The 21,074-nt window shown below is 45.0% G+C and overlaps 1 protein-coding gene across 3 annotated transcripts in view; it reads left to right on the plus strand.

Annotated features, from left to right (window-relative positions):
* phf20l1 (PHD finger protein 20 like 1) overlaps nt 1-19,888 on the plus strand; it is a 152,697-nt gene extending 132,809 nt beyond the window's left edge. For all 3 annotated transcript variants that reach the window (XM_070895310.1, XM_070895320.1, XM_070895329.1), the window contains 6 exons: nt 1,020-1,201; nt 2,642-2,741; nt 4,155-4,350; nt 6,043-6,409; nt 18,235-18,412; nt 19,724-19,888. In XM_070895310.1, coding sequence (XP_070751411.1) covers nt 1,020-1,201; nt 2,642-2,741; nt 4,155-4,350; nt 6,043-6,409; nt 18,235-18,412; nt 19,724-19,866 — 1,166 coding nt within the window. In that variant the 3' untranslated portion in view covers nt 19,867-19,888. The remainder of the gene's footprint in view (nt 1-1,019; nt 1,202-2,641; nt 2,742-4,154; nt 4,351-6,042; nt 6,410-18,234; nt 18,413-19,723) is intronic.
* Nucleotides 19,889-21,074: the final 1,186 nt, after the last annotated feature.

Here is a 21,074-nt window from a genome sequence, read left to right on the forward strand (position 1 = left end):
GAATACACTCTATGAACTCTTCCTCAAAGCTACTTTTGCCAATTTGATTAGTCCAATCAATTTGAAAATTAAAATCACCCATGATTATTGCCATACCTTTCTTACAAGCCCAGTTATCAACAAAGACCAGGGAATGAACCTGGAGTCTTCCTGCTCTGGGTGGCTTAGCTTATCATAAGATGCACTTGCTGTTTAATTGGCGGAACTAATTGCTACTTTGTAGAGGGAATGGATGACAACTCATGTAATTAGTTTTCCTAATCATACTGAGAGATTTAATTCAGATAAATTGTTCACTGTGCTGAGGGTTCAGATGTCGGTGGATATCTCAAAATCCATGACTTCCACCTCCAAAAAGTAGCAGGTGCGTGGGACTACCATCACTCCAAGTTCCCCACCAAGTCATACACCATCCCAACTTGGAGATGTATCGCTGTTCCTTCAGTCGCTGGGTCAAACTCCTGGAATTCCCTACCTAACAGTACTGTTGGAGTATCTTCTCAAGGGCAACTAGGGCTGGGTAGTAAATGTTGGTCTTGCTAGTGACACCCATAACCTGAAAATGAATATTTTAAAAAAAGTTAATAATGGGATCTTAGAAATAAGAAGGGAAGTCAGGCAAAGGCCTTTACTCATAATGTGATGGATTAGTGGAATAAGTTACTAGAGGATAGTAGAGGGCTGTTTTTTTCCAAACATATGCTCTCAATATAGAGTCTTGGCTGCTGGAGCACATTTGGAAAATTGGCACTTAAAACTAATAGGTTCAAGAGAGAAATATGTGTTTCTGGAGAGAGAAAGGTTTAAAGGATGTGTGAGAAGAAATATAGTTGGAGATTGAGATCTATGAGAAAGGGACTGGTTTGTTGGGCCTAATGACCTTTTTCCATTTGTAAAAATTATTGTGCTCTTAAGATATTCTTTAATTGAATTTAGGCAACTATACGCTAAATTGGATTGAGATATAAAGATTTTTATCACAATATTTAGGCAATTTTATAGCATTTCTTTTTTTATAGCTGCTTTTTCTGATGATGAGTACTTTGATGGTTCCTCAACGGAGAGTGCGCTGATGAGTGAAGACTACAGCCAGGATCTGGACAACTCAACCAATCCGGAGGAGTCGCAAGAGGAGGATGATAGCAATGCAATAGTGCGTTGCATCTGTGAAATGGATGAAGAAAATGGGTTTATGATTCAGGTAGTCAAAACAGTTTCAATCTGTCAACCTGTTTTCATTCACTTTTGGTGTTCGGATGTTGTGCTTCAGTGCTTTACCATTCCAAGACGATGCCATTGATTGTTTCTAGGTGAACAATAAAGAGTAAACAGTAAATACCTCTTGAAAAGCCCAGAACCCCTCTCTTTCGCCCTCAATAATGAGTTGTGGTCAAGTGGTCTCAGAGAGAAAATGTTTCAAGGTGCAGATTCTAGGCATTTTAAAAAGATAGAAAAACGACTTCATTTCACATCCTCAGGACGTCCCAAAGCATGTCACAGCCAATGAAGACTATGTAGGCAAACACGGTAGCAAGCTTATGCATAGCAAGGTTCCACAAAGAGCAAATTAAATGAATAATCAAATAATCTATTCTTATGGTGTTAGTTGACATTGGGAGTCATTTCTCCCCTGCGCCATAATTTATTTCATGCCCACCTGAACAGGCAAACGGGGTTCTCAGTTTAATGTCTAATCTAAACAGCTGCACTTTTTAAATTGCAGCACACCCTCAGTACTTACTGACGTGCCAACCTAGAGTATGTGCTCCTGGAGTGGAGCTTGAACCCATCACCTTCTAACTCAAAGATGAGAGTGCTACTACTGTGCAAAGCTAGCCTTTTGAATTGTCAGACCCAGAAGAAAGGCCAAGGCATTTAGTATAGTTCATCAGGGTCGATGACAGTAGAAGAGCAAATGGCATAAATCAAACAAATAATGGCAGTCGACACCAAAGTTGTGTTTTTAACGGCTTGTAGATTATTGAAGGAAGGGAATATGAGATAAGGGATTGTGCAGTTTTGAGATCCACTGAAAGAATGGATTAGAACAGAGGTTCCAAACGGAGGGTGAAGGGAAGTGTCCTCAGAGCCTTCAGATCATTAACTATTTGAGACCGGACATACCACACACTATGAGCACAGTGCCTCGTAAATTCTATCATTTACACATTATAACATTTGCAAGGTTGCTGTGCTTAGATGTGTGGTACTAGAAGAACCTTAAAAGATAGAAGGAGGACATTTGGCCCATTGTGCCTGTGTCAGCTCTTTGAAAAGGTCAGTCCTATCCCTTGCTGTTTCCCACAGCCCCTTGCAAAATAAATATGTATATAATTTTTGCCGTGTATTTGTTCCTTTGGGTAGCTGATCCTGTCTTTCATGCCTTAGGGGAGAGCATCTCCAGGAGTGTGTCAGTATTTTCTGAGGGTCTCCCGCACAGAAAAAATGAGAGGAGGTGACATAGCAATAAGTTTGAAAGCATATTCTAGCACTGAAATAACAAGATATTACATTGGAACAATTGAAATGTTTGCATCACTTGTCAGTCATTTATTGATTTATTTTCTTGTCTTTTGGTTCCATTTTAATCTTGTGTTTTGTTTAAAATTTGTTCCTTTCTGCTGTCTCCCACCCACTGAAGTGTGAAGAGTGCCTTTGCTGGCAGCACAGCATCTGTATGGGGTTACTGGAAGACAGCATTCCAGACCAGTATGTCTGCTACATCTGCCGGGATCCTCCAGGTACCTCCCTACTTTGGTTATCTACTAATGCCCGCTTGAAGCTGAAACTCAAATTAGCAGCATCCTATTTTCTTTATGCATTTCTCAGTTACTGACAAGTTTCTATTTTCGTGTGAGATCCTTAAAAGGGATGGAAAGGACAAGGGGAATAATTTTTGTTCAAAGTACTTTGCCATTGTCGATTTAAAAAAGATATATATAGTTGAAAAAATTGCCTTTAGTTTTAAAAAAAAATTAAATATATTACCAAAGCAAAAACCTGCCATTATGCAGTGTATGGACTTCCCTGAGGCCAGGCAGCTCCAGATTGGCTTCCAGGCGAGTTGGAATCAGTGACTCCTATTGCAGTGAATGAAGTCACTCTGGGACAAGTAAGGGTTTCTCCCTCAATGATAAACCAGAGTGGCTTCGAGACAAGACAACCTGGCATGACCACCATTCACTACCCCTGCCCCAACCTTTCTTAAACAGAGATATAGCTCAATTAAACAGTAAAATGTCCTCTGCACTCATCACTCAGTTAGCACCACTGATCCCATAAAAAAACAAGGTAACTAATGACTGTGCATTATGTATATATATATATACTGTTGTAGATCTTTCTTCTTGCAGTGAATGTTAAATATTCTATGGCACTATTGGGTAAACAAAGCGCAGAGTTCTCGCAATGGCCTGGTCAACATTCTTTCCTCAATTATCATCACCAAAAAAGTTTTGCTGACCATTCATCTCGTGTGTTGTTTCTAGGATTTTTTACGTAAATTGGCTGCGGTGTTTGCCTATATAACAACAGTAACTACACTAACAGCACTGAGAAAAGCCATTTAGCCCATGGTGCATGTGCCGGCTCTTTGAAAGAGCTATCCACTTAGTCCCAGTCCCCTGCTCGATCCTTTCAGGATCCACTTAGTCCCAGTCCCCTGCTCAATCCTTTCAGGATCCACTTAGTTCCAGTCCCCCATTCGATCCTTTCAGGATCCACTTAGTCCCAGTCCCCTGCTCGATCCTTTCAGGCAGTGAATTCCAGACCACAACAACATGCTGCGTAAAAAACAAATCTCCTCAACTCCCCTCTGGTTCTTTCGCCAATTACCTTAAATCTGTGTCCTCTGGTTACCAATACTCCTGCCAGTGGAAACATTTACTCCTTATTTACTCTGTCAAAACCCTTCATAATTTTGAACACCTCTATTAAATCTCCCTTAAACCTACTATGTTCTTAAGGAGAACAATCCCAGCTTCTCCAGCCTCTCCACATAACTAATGCCCTTAATCAATGGTATCATTCTAGTAAATCTCCTCTGCACACTCTCCAAGGCCTTCAGAAGTAATTCATTGGATGTGAAGTGCTTTGAGGCATCCGAAGGAGATGAAAAAGGTGTTATATAATTGCAATGTTATTTATTCCTATAGGTCAGAGATGGAGTGCCAAATATCGTTACGACAAGGAGTGGCTAAAAAATGGACATATGTACGGGTTGTCCTTCTTGAAAGAGAATTATTCCCAGCAGAATGCGAAGAAAATAGTATCAACGCACCAGCTCCTGGCCGATGTGTACAGTGTGACTGAAGTGCTTCATGGGCTTCAACTGAAAATCAATATTCTCCAGTAAGTCTGCATGTCTTTTGCCAAAAACAAGACAAAGAATCACACTACAATTGTAGCATCAGTTTAAAGCGGTTTGCTTTGCACCCAAGCTGCAGCTATAGTTTAAATGCTACCTAAATCCAGAGTCAAAACCCAATCTGAGACCACAAAGAAGCAGAATGAGACCCTTTAGAGCAGGGGTGGGCAATTATTTGGGCTGGAGGGCCACTTAATACATTTTGGTGAGCTGTTGAGGGCCACACACATAAAATGAATTGTGTTAACATTATCTACCATTAAAATTTGTTATGGCATTTATTGTATAAAGAACCCTTCATGTTATTTCCACACTTAATAAAGATAACAACACTTAGTAACATGCTTACGAACATGATACTGATTTACAAGTCCCTTTGAAAAGTGCATGGTCTGTTTATTCCAAATGGTCTAAATTTATTCTTAGAGTGAAAAATGGGAGGTTGATTCTGCTTCCACTGGCAATTATAAACAAGATATAAGGCAAAATCAAGGATCAAATCATTTCTACAACCTTTAAAAATTGCACATGAAACTGCCTTTGAAACCTCACTAAGAAATAATCAGCTGACTCGGAAAATGTTTTATACCGCAAATTGCTTCCCAGATCAGCCATTAAATTGAGCTTGTTCATTGTCAATGTACTATCACTCCTGAGAAAAGCTAAGATGCCTATAAAGTTTGGGGACTTTTACTTGAGAATGGGCACAAGTAATGTACTATTATAATACACATTTTTCCCCGAGTGCTATTTATCACTGGGACTGACCAATGACATAAATCTCTACAACCCTCTTCCAGTCATGACAATAAACAAATTGTTCATGGTATGGGGAAAAAGGGCTTAAATTAAAAACAGTGAATGCGGTGTCCAATATATTGAGTTATACCTCCACTATGCTAATTAAGTGAGATAATATTAAAACAGGTGAATAATTGTGCAAGAATTAATAACCCCATTAACAGCCATTGGTGAGAGCAAAGTGTTAAATTTGAAACAGACCAACTCATAGCGGACGAAATTGAATAAGTTGACGCCCATATACAGTCCCTGGGCCGGATTTTGCACACCACTGCTTTAGAGGAAGAATTCTCGCTGGGCTTTGCTTCGGTGTCAGTTTGGGCCTTTACACTCACTTTGCACTATACAAGTTTAGTGTTGGTGTAAAGCTCAAAATGCTTTGCACCCACGCTAACCTTGTACAGTGAATGCACAATAGAACTATGCAGAACTTCCACCCCAGAGAATGGACATTGAATGGCAGCAAAATCTCTCTCATTCTGTAGTTGTAGTTTATGAGCAGTTTGTGGGTTGTAGGCAAGAAGTCACCATATTGTTGTGTTGTGCATGGAGTATGTCTTTTTATTTATATACTAAGCACTCCTATATCTAGCACAGTTAAATTCAGATTATAATTCCCTCTATTGTACGCCACCAACGTGCCTCAGACGCAACTGAGCAGTCCGTAGTAAAGTATATATTTCTATACCCCACACCAACTGCCTTGAGTGAAATGAATACTAAATTGGGCAGTTCTGTACTGTGGGTACAATATGATGTTAAATCTTGATGTTATGGTTAAACAGTCTACAAAATATTTTATTATATAGGTAAATGTTCACACCATTTTAGAGAATTAGAATGGTCTAACATTTTCCTGTCCTTTCTACCTTAAGAAGCAGAAAGCACCCTGATCTACATCTCTGGGCTCAGTCGTGCATCAAATCTACTCAAGAGCAAACTGCGGGAGAAAAGAAGATCATGGAATGCATCGATGGTCTCAAGCAGCCTGAAAAAGTCTGTCATAATCAGAATCGTAAAGCAAGGTCGAGGCCCAGCCAGAGACTAGAGGGAACATACATCACAAGTGAACACAGCTACCAGAAACCTCAAAGCTACAGCCGAGAGCAAAGGGTCACAATAGATCAAAACAGTTCAGAGGATGAGGCTACCAGTAGTTTAGAATATGAAGAAGATCAGAGTCCTATATTCAAAAAAGCTGAAAGGCACACGATTCAGAAAGTGGACAGCCTGTCTGGACAGGTATGTTGTTGCATTGCTATTTTTGTTATCTCATTTGTTCTGCCTGATCTTTAGGTTTTTTAACAATGCCTGTACGTTGGTTCCTCTACATTATCTGCGTCAATTAGAAGGGCTGTCTGCATCACTTTTAATGCAATTTCTACTCCATACAAAAACTTGCATTTATATAGTGTCCCTAACCTAATTTTTAAAAAGTGCTTCACAGATGTATATTCAAGCAAAAATGAATGCCAAGCTAGAGAAGGAGCTAGTAGGGCTGGAAAAGGGTGCAGAGATAACAACAGAGGGATTTAAACACAAGAATAGGAATTTTAAATTGGAGATGTCGGGGAACAAGGAGACAATGTAAGTCAGCAAGGACAATTCACAGTCATGAAAAAGTTTGCGAAGGTAAATAGTAAAAACTTAGTTCCACTGGTCAGTAAATTGGTAATACAGGTACTAGTATTAGAAACATAGGCTAGATTTTCCACTTGTTGCTGCCTCTGTTTTTGCCCTGGAGGGGCAGTAATGGCGACAGTAAGCTATTCCAGGCGGATGGCCAGCTACCAGTGCCAGCTGGGATTTTTGGGGCCGGTTTCAGCGAGGCATCCCTGGTTGTGACACCGGCTCAAATTTTGGCTCCCGCCCGATCCGTAGGACTCCGTAGAGCGCCGTGCTGGGACCGCCTGTGAAAGCGGGCGGTTCGAGCTGCAGCGGCTGCAGTGAGGTAAGTAATGTCGACCTCAGGTAAGTGTGATTTTGTTTTTTATTTTACTTTTTTGGGGATTCATATTGTGGTGGCTTGTGTTACTTATTGCGAATGTTTTTGGTGGTGGTTTTGCAGGTTTTCTTCCTCCCCAGGCCTCTCTCAGAGCTCTCCCAGGCTGTTTAGCTTGGGATTTTCATATGATCAGCCTAGCGCCCTAAGAGAGGTGTGCAATGCCTCGCTTAGCGCTCCACCCCACACTCAGGGCCCGGCTGCCCAATTTTGCTGACTGAGGCGCAAACCATTCCCAGGCGCAAAAATTACCGCTCCAGCACCATTACCACCCCAAAATGAGCAAAGCCAAATATCCAGGCCAAAGTGTCTCTAACCTAATTTTTTTAAAGTCACAATTGCTACTCCATGCAATACTAATGTCGTACCTTTGTTTAAAAAGGGAGAAAGGGATAGACTGAATAATTACAGGCTAGTCAGCCTAACCTCGGTGATGGGAAAATTATTGGAAAAAATTCTGAAGGACAGCATAAATCTTCATTTGGAAAGACACTGATTAATCAAGGACAGTCAGCATGGATTTGTGGTCGTGTCTGACTAAATTGATTGAATTTTTTGAGGAGGTAACAAGGAGGGTCGATGAGGGCAGTGCGTAAGATGTAGTGTATATGGATTTTAGCAAAGCTTTTGAGAAGGTTCCACATGGCAGACTGGTCACGAAAGTAAAAGCCCATGGAATCCAAGACAAAGTGGCAAGTTAGATCCAAAATTGGCTCAGAGGCAGGAAGCAAAGGCTAATGGTTGATGGGTGTTTTTGTGACTGGAAGGCTGTTTCCAGTGGGGTTCCGCAGGGCTCAGTACTAGTATTCAGATCCAACCCCAACCTTGTCATCAAACCTGCTGACAAGGGTGGCGCTGTTGTTGTTTGGTGAACTGACCTCTGCCTTGAAGAGGCTGATCGCCAACTCTCTGACTCCTCCTCCTACATCCCCCTGGACCATGACATCACTACTGAACATCAAGCCATAATTTCCCAGACCGTCACTGATCTCATCTCCTCTGGAGATCTTCTCTCCACAGCCACCAACCTCATAGTTCCCCAACCCCACACAGCCCCTTCTACTTCTTTCCCAAGATCCACAAATAGGACTGCCCTGGTAGACCCATCGTTTCAGCCTGTTCTTGTTCCATAGAACTTATTTCTTCCTATCTTGACTCTATTTTTTCTCCCCATGTCCACTCTCTTCCCACCTACATCCGCAACTCCTCCGATGCCCTCTGTCACTTTAACAGTTTCCAGTTTCCTGGCCCCAGCCTTAGGATGCTCTGCTTCTTCCTCGAGCAGAGGCCCAACTCATCCCCATCCATCACCGCCTTCCTCCGTCTGGCTGAACTTGTTCTCACATTGAACAACTTCTCTTTTAATTCCACTCACTTCCTCCAAATTAAAGGTGTTGCAATGGGAACCCACATGGGTCCTAGCTATGCCTGCCTTTTCGTGGGATATGTGGAACATTCTTTGTTCCAATCCTACTCGGGCCCCCTCCCTCACCTCTTTTTCCGGTATATTGATGACTGTATCGGTGCCTTGATCTTGAAAATTTCATTCACTTTGCATCCAATTTCCACACTTCCCTCACCTTCACATGGTCCATCTCTGACTCTTCCCTTCCCTCCCTCGACTTCTCCATCTCCATCTCTGGGGATCGGCTTTTGACCAATATCCACTGTAAGCCCACTGCTACCTGGACTACACTTCCTTCCACCCCGCATCGTGTAAGGACTCCATTCCATTCTCCCAGTTTTTCTCAGTCTCCGTCGCATTTGTTCTGACGAAGCCACCTCTCACACTAGTGCCTCTGATATGTCTTCCATTTTCCTCAACAGAGGATTCCCCCCAACCGTGGTTAACATGGCCCCTCGACTGTGTCCGTTCTATTTCCCACACCTCTGCTCTCACCCCTTCCCCTCCCTCTCGGAACCATGACAGGGCTCCTCTTGTCCTAACCTTTCACCCCACCAGCCTCCACGTTCAAAGGATCATCCTCTGCCCTTTCTGCCATCTCCAGATTGATCCCACCACTAATCACATCTTCCCCTCCCCTCCCCGCTCAGCATTCCGAAGGGACCGCTCCCTCCACGACACCATGGTCCATTCTTCAGTCAACCCCTCCCCTTCCCACGGCACCTTCCCGTGCAAGCGCAGGAGATGCAACATCTGCCCTTTTACCTCCTTCCTTCCCATTGTCCTGGGCCCCAAATACTCCTTCCAGGTGAAACAGCGATTTACTTGTATTTCTTTCAATTTAGTATACTGTATTCGCTGCTCACGATGTGGTCTCCTCTACATTGGGGAGACCAAGCGTAGATTGGGTGATCGCTTTGCAGAACATTTCTATTCAGGCCGCAAGGGTGACCCTGTGCTTCTGGTCACCTGTCACTTTAATTCTCCACTCCAATCCCACTCTGACTTCTCTGTCCTCGGTCTCCTACCTGTTCCAACAAAGCTCAACGCAAGCTCGAGGAACATCTTTCGTTTAGGCACTTTACAGCGTTTTGGACTCAGCCGAGTTCAACAATTTCAGAGCGTAGCCACCCTATCCCCCCCCTCACTGCCCCCCCCTCACTACCCCCTGCCCCCACCTCACTGCCCCCTGCCCCCACCTCACCGCCCCCTCACCGTCCCCTGCCCCCTCCTCACCGTCCCCCTGCCCCCTCCTCACAGTCCCCCTGCCCCCTCCTCACCGTCCCCCTGCCCCCCACTCACTTCCCCCTGCCCCCCACTCACCGTCCCCCTGCCCCCCCTCACCGCCCCCTGCCCTCCACTCACCGTCCCCCTGCCCCCCCTCACCGACACCCTGCCCCCCCTCACCACCCCCTGCCCCCCACTCACCGACCCCCTGCCCCTCCCTCACCGTCCCCTGCCCCCCCTCACCGTCCCCTCCCCCCCCCACCACCCCCTGCCCCCCTCACCGCCCCCTGCCCTCCCCTCACCGCCGCCTGCCCCCCCCTCACCGCCCCCTGCCCCCCCTCACCGCCCCCTGCCCCCCCTCACCACCCCCTGCCACCCCTCACCATCCCCCTGCCCCCCTCACTGCCCCCTGCCCCCTCACCGTCCCCCTGCCCCCTCACCGTCCCCCTGTCCCCTCACCGCCCCCTGCACCCCCCCTTACTGCCCCCTGCGCTCCCCTCACCGCCCCCTGCCCCCCCATCACTGTCCCCCTGCTCCGCTCACAGCCCTCTGCCCCCCTCACAGCCCCCTGCCCCCCTCACAGCCTCCTGACCCCCCTCACCACGCCCTGCCCCCCCTCATCACCCCCTGCCCCCCCTCACCGCCCCCTGCCCCCCCTCACCGTCCCCCTATCCCCCCCTCACCGTCCCCCTGACCCCCTCACCGTCCCTCTGTCCCCCTCACCGTCCCCCTGCCCTCCCCTCACCGTCCCCCTATCCCCCTCTCACCACCCCTGCCCTCCCCTCACCGTCCCCCTATCCCTCCCCCTCACCGTCCCCTTATCCCTCCCCCTCACCGTCCCCCTATCCCCCCCCTCACCGTCTCCCTGCCCCCCCCTCACCGCCCCCTGCCCCCCCTCACCGTCCCCCTAACCCCCTCCTCACCGTCCCCCTGCCCCCCCCCCCTCACCGTCCCCCTATCCCCCCCCCCTCACCGTCCCACTGCCACCCTCTCACCGTCCCCCTGCCTCCTTCTCACCGTCCCCCTGCCTCCTTCTCACCGTCCCCCTGCCTCCTTCTCACCGTCCCCCTATCCCTCCCCCTTACCGTCTCCCTGCCCCCCCCTCCGTCCCCCTATCCCTCCCCCTCAGCGTCCCCCTATCCCTCCCCCTCACCGTCCCTCTGCCCCTCCTCACCACCCCCTGCCCGCCCTCTGCCCCTCCCCCCCCGTGCCCCACCCCAAGAGCCTGTTTCTTTCTTTTCTCCTTGTCTCTCATGGCAGTTGGTCATTATTCCGCCATTCACATCCTATCTTAACTAATGTTTTTCTAACTCCTGGCATTACCATTTGAATTTGGGCCATCATCCCTTTTGTCTCTCTAATCTCTCCTGTCTTCCACCCTATCACAGACCTTCCCTTTTGTTCTTTCTTTCCCTCCCCCTTTCAGTGCTTATTAAGAATATTCTTTCTGAACACTCTCCAGTCTGACAAAGGGTCATTAACCTGAAACATTAACTCTGCTTTCTCTCCACAGATGCTGCCTCACTCACTAAGATTTCCAGCATTTTCTATTTTTATTCCAGATTCCAGCATCCACAGTATTTTGCTTTTGTATCAGCACTAGGTCCCTTGCTTTTTGTGGTATATATCAATGATTTAGACTTGAATGTAGGGGGTATGATTAAGAAGTTTGCAGATGATACAAAAATTGGTTGTGTGGTTGATAATGAAGAAGAAAGCCGTAGACTGCAGGAAGATATCAAATAAACTGATCACGTGGGCAGAACCGTGGCAAATGGAATTCAATCCAGAGAAGTGTGAGGTAATGCATTTGGAGAGTGCTAATAAGGCAAGGGCATACACATTAAATGGTAGGACACTGAGAAATGTAGAGGAACAAAGGGATCTTGGAGTGCATGTCCACAGATCCCTGAAGTTAGCAGGCCAGGTAGATAAGGTGGTCAAGAAGGCAAACAGAATACTTGCCTTTATTAGCTGAGCCATAGAATACAAGAGCAGGGAGATTATACTTGAACTGTATAAAACCTTATTTAGACCACAGCTAGAGTACTACATGCAGTTCTGGTCACCACATTACAGGAAAGATGTGATTGCACCAGAGAGGGAGGCCGGCGCGGACATGATGACCCGAAATGGCCTCCTTCCGTGTTGTAAATTTCTATGATTCTGTAAAGTAGGAGGTCAGAAGTGGCTAATGAGGACAAATTACATAATTTTAACATGAATTAGATAAACACTTGCAAAAGGAAAATGTAAAAAGGCAGAACTAGCTCCAGCACAGGCACAGTAGGTTGAGGATCCTCCTGTACTGAGATTCAATTTCTGGCCTGTGTTGAGTTAGCTAATCTAAAAATGGGAACGGTAACATATTGGTTACGTTACCCAGGAGAGGTGAGTTCAGAAAGCACTGTGGCATCTGTTGAATTTAAACTCAGTTGATTAAATAAATCTGGAATAAAAATCTAGTATCAAACTATCGGATTGTCATAAAAACCCATTTGTTTCACCAATGTTCCTTAGGGAAGAAAATCTACCATCCTTACCTAGTGTGTCCTATATGTGTCTCCAGACCCACAGACTCTTAACTGCCCTCTGAAATGGCCTTGTAATCCATTCAGTTGTATCAATAACAATAAGAATAAAACCAGACGGATGACCCGGCATCGACTGAGGCACTAGAGTCAGACATGGAAAGGTCCTCCTCACTAACATCTGGGGACTTATGCCAAAATTGAAAGAATGTCCCACAGCCGAGTCAAACCTGACACATTCAGACTCACAGAATCATACCATCCAACGTCCCAGACTCTTCCATCACTATTCCTGGGTAAGTCCAGCCCCACCCGCAGGACAGACCCACCAGAGGTAGCTGTGCAGTCGGGAAGGATTGACCCTTGGAATTCTCAACATTGGCTTCGGTCCCCATGAAATCAAGCATGGGCAAGGAAACCTCCTGCTGATTATCACCTACTGCCCTCCCTCAGCTGATGAATCAGTACTTCTCCATGTTGAGCACTACTAGGAAGAAGCACTGTGGGTATCAAGGGAGGGAGTTCCAGAATTGTGACCCAGCGACGATGAAGAAACGGCGATATATTTCCCAGTCTGGATAGTGTGCGACTTGGAGGGAGCTTGCAGATGGTGGTATTCCCACAAACCTGCTGCCCTTGTCCTTCTAGGAGGTAGAATCAGAGAAATTTACGGCACAGAAGGAGGCCATTCGACCATCGTGTCTGTGCCAGTCCAAAAAGAGCTATCCAGCCTAATCCCACTTTCCAGCTTTTGGTCCGTAGCTTTGCAGATTACAGTACGTCAAGTGCATATCCAAGTACTTTTTAAATGCGATGAGGGTTTCTGCCTCTACCACCCTTTCAGGCAGTGCATTCCAGACCCACACCACCTTTCTCCTCAACTCCCCTCTAATCCTTCTACCAATTACTTTAAATCTATGCCCCTGGTTACTGACCTGCTAAGGAAAATAGGTCCCTTCTGTCCACTCTATCGAGGCCCCTCATAAGAGGTTTCGGATTTGGGAGATGCTGTTGAAGAAGCCTTGGCGAGTCGCTGCAGTGCATATTATCGATGATATACCTTGCAGACATGGTGCAGATTGATGGAGGGAGTAAACGTTTAAGGTGGTGGATGGGATGCCAATCAAGTGGGCTGCTTTGTCCTGGCTGGTGTCGAGCTTCTTGAGTCTTATTGGTGCTGCATTCTTCCAAGCTCCTGACTTGTGACTTGTAGATGATGGAAAGGCTTTGGGGAGTCAGGAGGTGAGTCACTCACCACAGGATACCCAGCTTCTGACTTGCTCTTGCAGCCACAGTATTTATGTGCCCGGTCTAGTTAAATTTCTGGTCAATGATGACCCCCCAGGATGTTGATGGTGGGGGATTTGATGATGATAATGCCATGTGGTGGTTAGACTTTCTCTTGTTGGAGATGGCACTTGTGTGGCGCGAATGTTATTTGCACTCACCAGCCCAAGTCTGAATGCTGCCCAGGTTTTGCTGCATGTGGGCACGGACTACTTCATTATCTGAGAAGTTGGGACTGCAACTGAACACACTGCATTCATCAGCGAACTTCCCTACTTCTGACCTGATGATGGGATGGGAGGTCATTGATGATTGAGCCTTGGACACTGAGGAACTCCTGCAGCGTTTTCAAGAAATTAAGGGGAATTGATAGGGTAGATAGAGAGAAACTATTTCCACAGGTTTGGGAGTCTTAGACTAGGGGCCATTACTTAAAAATTAGAGCTAGGCCTTTGAGGAGTGAAGTTTGGAAACACTTCTACAGGAAAAGGGTGGTAGCAGTTTGGAACTGTGTTCTGCAAATGGCAGTTTATGCTGGGTCACTTGTTAATTTTAAATCTAAGATTGATAGATTTTTATTAACCAAAGGTATTAAGGGACAGAGCAAAGGCAGGTATATAGAGTTAGGTCATAGATCAGCCATTGTATGGCGGAACATGCTTGAGGGGCTAAATGGCTTACTCCTGTTCCTATGTTAATAGACAACAGCTCCAACAATACAGCACTTCCACATACTGTACTGAAGTGTCAGCCTAGAGTGGGGCTTGAACTCACACTATTCTGACATAATTGAGAGTGCTAACATAGAAACATAGAAAATAGATGCAGGAGTAGGCCATTCGGCCCTTCGAGCCTGCACCACCATTCGACAAGATCATGGCTGATCATTCCCTCAGTACCCCTTTCCTGCTTTCTCTCCATACCCCTTGATCCCTTTAGTCGTAAGGGCCATATCTAACTCCCTCTTGAATATATCCAATGAACTGGCATCAACAACTCTCTGCGGTAGGGAATTCCACAGGTTAACAACTCTCTGAGTGAAGAAGTTTCTCCTCATCTCAGTTCTAAATGGCCTACCCCTTATCCTAAGACTGTGTCCCCTGGTTCTGGACTTCCCCAACATCGGGAAAAAACTACCCGCATCCATCCCGTCCCGTCAGAACGTCCCGAGAGATCCTCTCTCATCCTTCCAAACTCCAATATATAAAGGCCCAGTTGATCCAGTCTCTCCTCATATGTCAGTCCGGCCATCCCAGGAATCGGTCTGGTGAACCTTTGCTGCACTCCCTCAATAGCAAGTACGTCCTTCCTCAGATTAGGAGACCAAAATTGAACACAATATTCCAGGTGAGGCCTCACCAAGGCCTTGTACAACTGCAATAAGACCTCCCTGCTCCTATACTCAAATCCCCTAGCTATGAAGGCCAACATACCATTTGCCTTCTTTACCACCTGCTGAACCTGTATGCCAACTTTCAATGACTGATGTACCATGACACCCAGGTCTCGTTGCACCTCCCCTTTTCCTAATCTGCCACCATTCAGATAATATTCTGTCTTCGCATTTTTGTCCCCAAAGTGGATAACCTCACATTTATCCACATTATACTGCATCTGCCATGCATTTACCCACTCACATAACCTGTCTAAGTCACCCTTCAGCCTTTTAGTGTCCCCCTCACAGCTCACACCACCACCCAGTATCGTGTCATCTGCAAACTTGGAGATATTACACTCAATTCCTTCATCCAAATCATTGATGTATATTGTAAAGAGCTGGGGTCCCAGCACTGAGCCCTGCGGCACCCCACTAGTCACTGCCTGCCATTCTGAAAAGGACCCGTTTATCCCGACTCTCTGCTTCCTGTCTGCAAACCAGTTCTCTATCCACGTCAGTATATTACCCCCAATACCATGTGCTTTGATTTTGCACACCAATCTCTTGTGTGGGACCTTGTCAAAAGCCTTTTGAAAGTCCAAATACACCACATCCACTGGTTCTCCCTTGTCCACTCTGCTAGTTACATCCTCAAAAAATTCCAGAAGATTTGTCAAGCATGATTTCCCCTTCATAAATCCATGCTGACTTGAACCGATCCTGTCACTGCTTTCCAAATGCGCTGCTATTTCATCCTTAATAATTGATTCCAACATTTTCCCCACCACTGATGTCAGGCTAACCGGTCTATAATTACCCACTTTCTCTCTACCTCCCTTTTTAAAAAGTGGTGTTACATTAGCTACCCTCCAGTCCATAGGAACTGATCCCGAGTCGATAGACTGTTGTAAAATGATTACCAATGCATCCACTATTTCTAGGGCAACTTCCTTAAGTACTCTGGGATGCAGACTATCAGGTCCTGGGGATTTATCGGCCTTCAATCCCATCAATTTCCCGCCTAATCCCTAACACAATTTCCCGCCTAATAAGGATATCCTTCAGTTCCTCCTTCTCACTAGACCCTCGGTCCCCTAGTACTTTCGGAAGGTTATTTGTGTCTTCCTTCATGAAGACAGAACCAAAGTATTTGTTGAATTGGTCTGCCAATTCAACCAAATTGAATTCTGAGATACCGGAGAAGGCCATTGAAGCAGACATTATAAATGGATTCAGCTGACAAATGGATCGGTTTTCTGAGAGAGAAGAATTGGAGGATATGATTTAAAAGGTGGACAATGGATTTCATATGATTTTAATAACTCAGTTTTTGACTTGATGCAGGAAAATAGTTTTTTTTGAGTTTGAGCTGCTTTAATTAGCATGTTATTTGCCAAAGATTAAGTTTGTTTATAAAGCTACTGTTACACTAGTCTTACACTGTTGATTACAGCACTTTGTTGAGCGTTTGCTTCAGAGTCAGTGTTTACAGTCTGCTGAAGTGTTGCACTTCAATCATTAACTAATGTGTTTGACGTGTGTTTAGTTGAGGACTGTTGGTGGTGAGGGAAGGGGAAGAATAAGGGAAGAGAACAACACGTTTCTAAGCCGCACATAGGGTGTAGCAGGATTTCTTTCCCTCCAAGCTATTCATGTCCGTTCTTTTTATTTCTTTGTGTTAATTAATGTGTTTAAAATAAAAACTCAAAACATCCCTGATGATTCACCTAATTTAGCTGCTGAGCTATATCAAAAGAAAGAATTTGCTTCTATGTGGCCATTGATGAACTACTCCCCATTATAAGGTTGCGTGGAGCATAAACACCGGCATTTCTGTACCGTATACTAGACGTAAGGTCAGAAGTGGGGATGTTTGCTGATGATTGCAGTGTTCAGCTTCATTCGCAACTCCTCAGATAACGAAGTGGCAAGTAACATTCGCGCAACACAAGTACTAGGCAATGACCATCAGCTAGATGCTGACTGACCCGCTGTGTTTCCAACTTTTTCTGTTTCCGTTTCAAATTTGCAGTATTTCGTTTTATATTTGTCCCTGCACTGTTACTTTCTGAATTTAAAAAAATTGCTGCCAATGGTGAGACTTTCTTTAAAATCTCAGACTGTACCTGCATGTTTTTAGAATGAATTACTATAGAGTGTCAGCTGTGGCTCAATGGTAGCACTCTTGCCTCTGAGTCAGAAGCTTGTGGGTGTATTCCCACTCCAGAGACTTGAGCGCAAAATCCATGCTGACACTCCCGTACCGTATTGAGGGAGTATTGCACTGTCAGAGACGCTAAACCGAGGCCACGTCTGCCCTCTCAGGTGGATGTAACAGATCCCATGGCACAAGTTCGAAGAAGAGCAGGACAGTTATCCCTGGTATCCTGGCCAATATTTATCCCTCAATCAACATAACAAAAACAGATTATCTGGTCATTCTCATTGCTGTTTGTGGGAGCTTGCTTGGGCGCAAATTGGCACTCAACCAACATCACCAAAAATAAAACAGATTATCTGGTCATTATCATATTGCGGGGAGCTTGTACACAAACTGGCTGTCGCGTTTCCTACATTCCAGCAGTGACTACACTTTAAAAATACTTCACAAGCTGTAAAGTGCTTTGGGACATCTCGAGGTTGTGAAAGGTGCTATAGAAATGCAAGTCTTTCTTTACTGTGTTCTGTTGACTTTTATTTTGTTTTCCTGCAAACATCCATCATCCCTTTCGATGAAGTGTGGTTGCACAGGTGCCAGGCCCAGATTTCCATCCTTCAGGTGTGAGCCCAGATACTGAGTGTCGGCTGACTTTTTCTAAATGGGGAACATCACAGCCGAACACAACCTTGCCCTCACCTGGCATCCATACCCGCTTGTTCAAGTAGTGGTTGGGAGATAGCAACCAGGAGTGAGAATCTTGGCAAGTTTTTTCTTCTCTAATCCAAGGTGTTTAGGCCAACTGTAGTATCACCGGATCAACGATCTCAGCACAAACCTACGATCAAACCTGAGAACTCTATGATCTATATGTGAAAAGTGATGTGAAACATGCATTCAGATAGCAGATTATCACATCACCATATTGCTTCAAGCGATTCGCATAATGTGCTACATTTTGAAGTGAACACTAACTGTCATTATGCCTGCAGCAGGTGGGCTCCCCCATTGATTTTTTTGTAACAGAGAAAAGTCTTTTATTTATAATTAACCATACTGTTTTTCTGTGGTAATAACAGGGGGCTACCGACATTAAAGAGACAGTTACTATTTCAAATGATGGCAGCTGTGATGGGATTGCGGGAGAGGAGCATGTTAACCCACAGTTTCTCTGGCAGCTGAACCTGCTGACGCACATTGAGGCCGTGCAGAATGAAGTGAACAGCAGAATGGACCTCATTGAGAAAGAACTGGATGGTAAAATCAGCACTGCGGTGCTACTTTTGTGCATTTACGTTATGGGCTGGTCAAATGTTAATCCAAGGTTTCACCAGAATGATACAGGTTGCATAAACTTGGTTTGTATTCTTTTAAGTTTAGACAGTTGAGGGGTGATCCAATTAAGATGTTTAAAATGATAAAGGAATTTGACAGGGTAGATACAGAGAAACTATTTTCTCTGGTGGGGAAATCCAGAAAAAGGGTGCGTAATCTTAAAATTAGAGCTAGGCCATTTAGGTGTGAAATCAAGAAGTCTTTTACACAAAGGGTAGTGGAAATCTGGAACTTGCTCCCCCAAAAAGCTGTGGATGCTGGGATAATTGAAACTCAAGACCAAGATCGATAGATTTTTGTTGGTAAGGGTATCAAGGGATATGCAGCAAAGGCATAAAAATGGACTTGAGGTACAGATCAGCCATGACGGAACAGGATCGAAGGGTTGAATGCCTGACTCCTGTTCCAATGTTCCTATGATTTTGGTTCTCATTTGCTCCCTCCCATATAATTCAGAGGGTAAATACACTGCACCACAGCAGATCAGAAACAGAGCGGCACAATTGGTTTCTAATCTGTAATATATATTAAAGATCTTATGGTTGTACGCACTGTGTGCAAAATCGTAATTCCTCTCTTCCTGTTTTTGTCACACTTGGGTATCATCTTTTTCCATGTTAGATCCCTATGTCCACATTTATAATGAGAATTGCCTATGTAAACTTGTCACCCTATAAGTGCAATCTATCCCCGCTGGTGGCACAGTAGCATTTCAGTTTTATCTCTCCCTGAACTGCAGAGAAATATCTACATCCCAACCAACTCTACTTGTCTGCTTCCTAAATTTCCATAGGTTTTGCTGTTTATCTACAAATAATATCAAGTGAAAGTACTGTATAAAATTAGGACCAAATATATTGCCAAAACGGGGATTATGCTTAATTTGAAGACTATACTTCGTCTTAACTCCCTGTGTGTAGCACCAAAAGAGAGCAAATAGTAATAATTAGAAGTATAAGAACATAAGAAATAGGAGCAGGAGTAGGCCATTTGGCCCCTCGAGCCTGCTCCGCCATTCAATAACATCATGGCTGATAAGTCTATCTTAGCTACATTCCTCTCTCAGGGTTGTACTGATGTAAAACTCCAATATGACTAAAAACAGAGGAAAGTTGCCTTTTTACTTATAGTTAAACCAATCATGTTTTTAATTTTCTAAGTTCCCTTTTGTATGTTTAACCCTGGTAGAATTTGTAACAAATGTTTTGTTCTCCCTCCCATGCAATCTCCTAGTTCTGGAAAGCTGGCTGGATTTTTCCGGGGAACTTGAACCACCGGAACCACTCGCACGACTTCCACAGCTGAAACGCCACATCAAACAACTCCTGACGGACTTGGGAAAGGTGCAGCAAATGGCAAGCTGCTGCTCTCTTTGAGAAGACAATGATTGGTGGGGTGTAAGGGGTGGTGGTGGTGGAGTGGGGGGGCGCGGTAGAGGGAGGGGGCACGTTAACAACCACAAACGACAAGTTGTTGAGTGTGGGACAGGGGTGATGGAAAAGGAATGGAGTAAACTGAAAACCACACAGCAGAAGCAGAATGGAACCATTGGGGAGCTAATGTTTCTACACTTGTGTGTAGAAGGATTTAAGTTCCAATAGCAAACTTGGATGAAAAGAACTGGCTTAAACTGAAAATATGGATCTTTTAGGTATCCTACAACATCAAGCTTAAGACAGAGCTTCACTTTCATTCACAGCACTTGTCAGCATAAAGTGACCCCATGCATATAGTACAGAGAGCTTCACAGTCACTGATCAAGTGTGCGCACACTCCTTCCTAACTGGTCGTGAATTCCTTAGTAACAGTGTGGAAGGGCTCTTGGCTGCTAAATAAGCAATGGAAGTAAGATAACACAGATGGGGTCAACAGCTTTTTGTTATTGGGAGTAAGTGACTCTAGCCTTTGTTAGCACAGAGACTAGAAAGACATCAGAAGAGTACTGTTCCTGAAGTCAGGTACTGGAAAACTATCACTTTCCCAGTTGACAGCTGAATTGTCTGATAGGCAATGAAATAATGTAGAGATGAACAGATTATGGGGCCAAATCGAGCCTGTTTAAAATCACTGCAGTGATAGTCATTATGTTCTTTGTGGTAGATCGGCGAAGTGCAGGCTCAACTCACTTGCCCCAGGAGCAGTTGAGAAAGGAATACTCATTCCCGCAACACGGACAGGCAACTTCCCATCTCCTGTAGTTCCCAGCGGTCAAACCTTAAATCCTCTGTGAATTCTCAACACAGTACTACTTTCTCATTTGGAGAGAGAGAAAAAAAACCCTGTTTATTTGCACAGATTGTGACTGATGAAGATAATGAAATATATTGAAATTTTCTGGCATTTTGAGAGCGAGAAGGGGAGGCGGAGGAAACGGGCTTCATTGAGGGCCAAATTCCTGATGAAAAATCTGACTGGGATCCATTGGTTTCAGTACCACGGTCTAAGACATCAAAACACCATGTAACGTCCACAAACTTATTGTAATTAGCGAAAGACCTGAAACTTAACAGTGGTGCAAATAAAATCAGTTTATGAGGTGACAGTGTTGCAGGGGACCTCACTATTTTATACCCACCCAGATCTG

The sequence above is a fragment of the Pristiophorus japonicus genome, chromosome 1 (genome assembly GCF_044704955.1).
Source record: "Pristiophorus japonicus isolate sPriJap1 chromosome 1, sPriJap1.hap1, whole genome shotgun sequence".
In the NCBI taxonomy this organism is placed as follows: Eukaryota; Metazoa; Chordata; class Chondrichthyes; family Pristiophoridae; genus Pristiophorus; species Pristiophorus japonicus.